The 2,208-nt window shown below is 43.4% G+C and overlaps 1 protein-coding gene across 6 annotated transcripts in view; it reads left to right on the top strand.

The window, feature by feature from the left end:
* Positions 1 to 2,208, top strand: part of SFI1 (Sfi1 homolog, spindle assembly associated (yeast)) — a 130,444-nt gene that overhangs the window by 98,010 nt on the left and 30,226 nt on the right. For all 6 annotated transcript variants that reach the window (XM_011979014.1, XM_011979015.1, XM_011979013.1 and 3 more), the window contains 2 exons: positions 684 to 781; positions 1,865 to 1,931. In XM_011979014.1, the coding sequence (XP_011834404.1) occupies positions 684 to 781; positions 1,865 to 1,931 (165 nt within the window). The remainder of the gene's footprint in view (positions 1 to 683; positions 782 to 1,864; positions 1,932 to 2,208) is intronic.

Here is a 2,208-nt window from a genome sequence, read left to right as displayed (position 1 = left end):
GCTTACCACAACCTCCACCTCCCGGGTTTAAGCGATTCTCCTGCCTCAGCCTCCCAAGTAGCTGGGATTACAGGCATGTGCCACCACGCCCAGCTAATTTTGTATTTTTAGTAGAGACAAGGTTTCTCCTTGTTGGTCAGGCTGGTCTCAAACTCCTGAGAACTCAGGTGATCTGCCCACCTTGGCCTCCCAAAGTGCTGAGATCACAGGTGTGAGCCACCACACCCAGCCCAATGTTTTATGTTCTTGATTTATCTGATTGTTTCCTTTTGATATCATTTAATTTTCCTGTGGTCTACATGGTTCCTATAATCGTTACATCTAAGGACTTGTTTAGATTGAAATTAAACATTTATGCAAGACTACTTCATAGGTAGGAATATGCAATAAAATCAGTTTTAATTTCCAGAATGGCTTTCTGAAATGTCCTTGTCTTCTGTGAGATTAGGAATAGCTTCTTCATCTAGATTTCCATAGACTGGAAGAACCATCTTTTTGCCTTTTATGTTGGCCCAGAATAGCTCTATAGTTCAGCCATCATTAATTTGTATGCCCAATGTATGTTGGCTGCTCCTAACTGAGGTGATTCCTGCTTTGGGGGAGCTCACAGTCTGTTGGAGTAAGGATTCACTGTTTTACCTTTCATCTCAGTAAATTTCCATTTTCTTCCTACCATGCTGCAGCTGCTGCACAGGTTCTGGAACCTCTGGCAGTCTCAGATTGAGGAGAAAAAGGAAAGAGAGCAGCTGCCCTTACTGCATGCTGCCTGGGACCACTACAGGTAGGGACTCTGGCTTCATCCCTGGCTCTCAAGGACTTTGTGCCTCTGACTTACTGTTTTCCCGGGGTAATCGCTTGCCCTTCTATGCGTTAGTGTGGCAGATTCAGAAAGGCCTGCTGGGGTGGAGGTCCTGCTATAAACCGTTTGTTCCTGAATTTGGGATTTTGGCTGATCAGATGGGAGATAGAATAAGCATATGTGCATCAGTTCTTGGCCACCATAGTTGGGAGTATGTGCCTGGTCGCTCACTGCCTTGGTCCTACAGGCATCAATATGTTCCCAAGTTAGAATTCATGCATTACTAGTGTTAAAGAGAAGGGTCAGGGACATTTGTGACTCGGTCTTAAAGTGTGCAGGGAATGTTGTGAATATTTTAGAGCTAGTCGTTCAGTTAAAATAAATAAGAACACTACATTTCTGTGAGGAAAACTCAGAATGTATAGGGTGGAAAGTATAAAGGGAAAAATAAAAGTTGCCTGGTCCCATCCCTACAAGGAAGAGTAAGATCTTACTCCACAGAGCAGGGAAGTACGAACTCTTTTGCTGCCAGAAATGTTGAACATGTCCTCCCTTTTTTTGCTCTCCCCTTTCCCTCCCTGCACAGTATAATCAACTTATTTTGCATAGTTTAGGTCCAATTTTGAAGCATTTTTTAATGAGTTAGTGAGAATTCCAATAATTAACTGACTCATTTAGAGTTCTCAAGACATATTATTCCAAACCCTGGTTTACAAAACCTAGTGTGAGTGGCAACATGTCATGGACCCCCAGGCTTCGGCCATGAAACCAGGAAGTTCAGGCTATCTAGGGGACTTCATACATATTTCCTAAACTCCAGAGCTACTGTGCTTTTGGTGGTCTAATTAGGTTTTACAAGAAAGTTGTCAACATTTTAGGCAATCTACAGTCCAGAATCAGAGGTTGACAGATTTTACATTAGATACCAGGTTCTTACTGCCCTCTCTCCTAGAATCAAACTAATAAGCCCATGGGGTGCCTTTAACTCACAGGAAGTAACTGTACCCTGATTTACCTGCCTTAAAACAAAGTTTTAAAAACGCGATGTTCTTCCTTTTGTTTCAGGATAGCACTGCTGTGCAAGTGTATCAAATTGTGGCTACAGTATACCCAGAAGAGGCGGTACAAGCAGGTATGGAGTACTTTTTAGCAGATTGCTCTCCTGCCTTACATTCTTGGACCCGTTTGCTTTGGAAAGATTCTTGGAAAAGACCTATGCCAAGAAGTCTTGTTGTTCTTCTTTGGAAGACAGGGTGTTGAAAAAGCTCAAAGGCGGCAGGGCGCGGTGGCTCAAGCCTGTAATCCCAGCACTTTGGGAGGCCAAGACAGGTGGATCACGAGGTCAGGAGATCGAGACCATCCTGGCTAACACGGTGAAACCCCGTCTCTACTAAAAAATACAAAAAACT

This window comes from Mandrillus leucophaeus, unplaced genomic scaffold (assembly GCF_000951045.1).
Source record: "Mandrillus leucophaeus isolate KB7577 unplaced genomic scaffold, Mleu.le_1.0 Scaffold2, whole genome shotgun sequence".
In the NCBI taxonomy this organism is placed as follows: domain Eukaryota; kingdom Metazoa; phylum Chordata; class Mammalia; order Primates; family Cercopithecidae; genus Mandrillus; species Mandrillus leucophaeus.
This window is presented reverse-complemented; position numbering and strand designations above follow the sequence as displayed.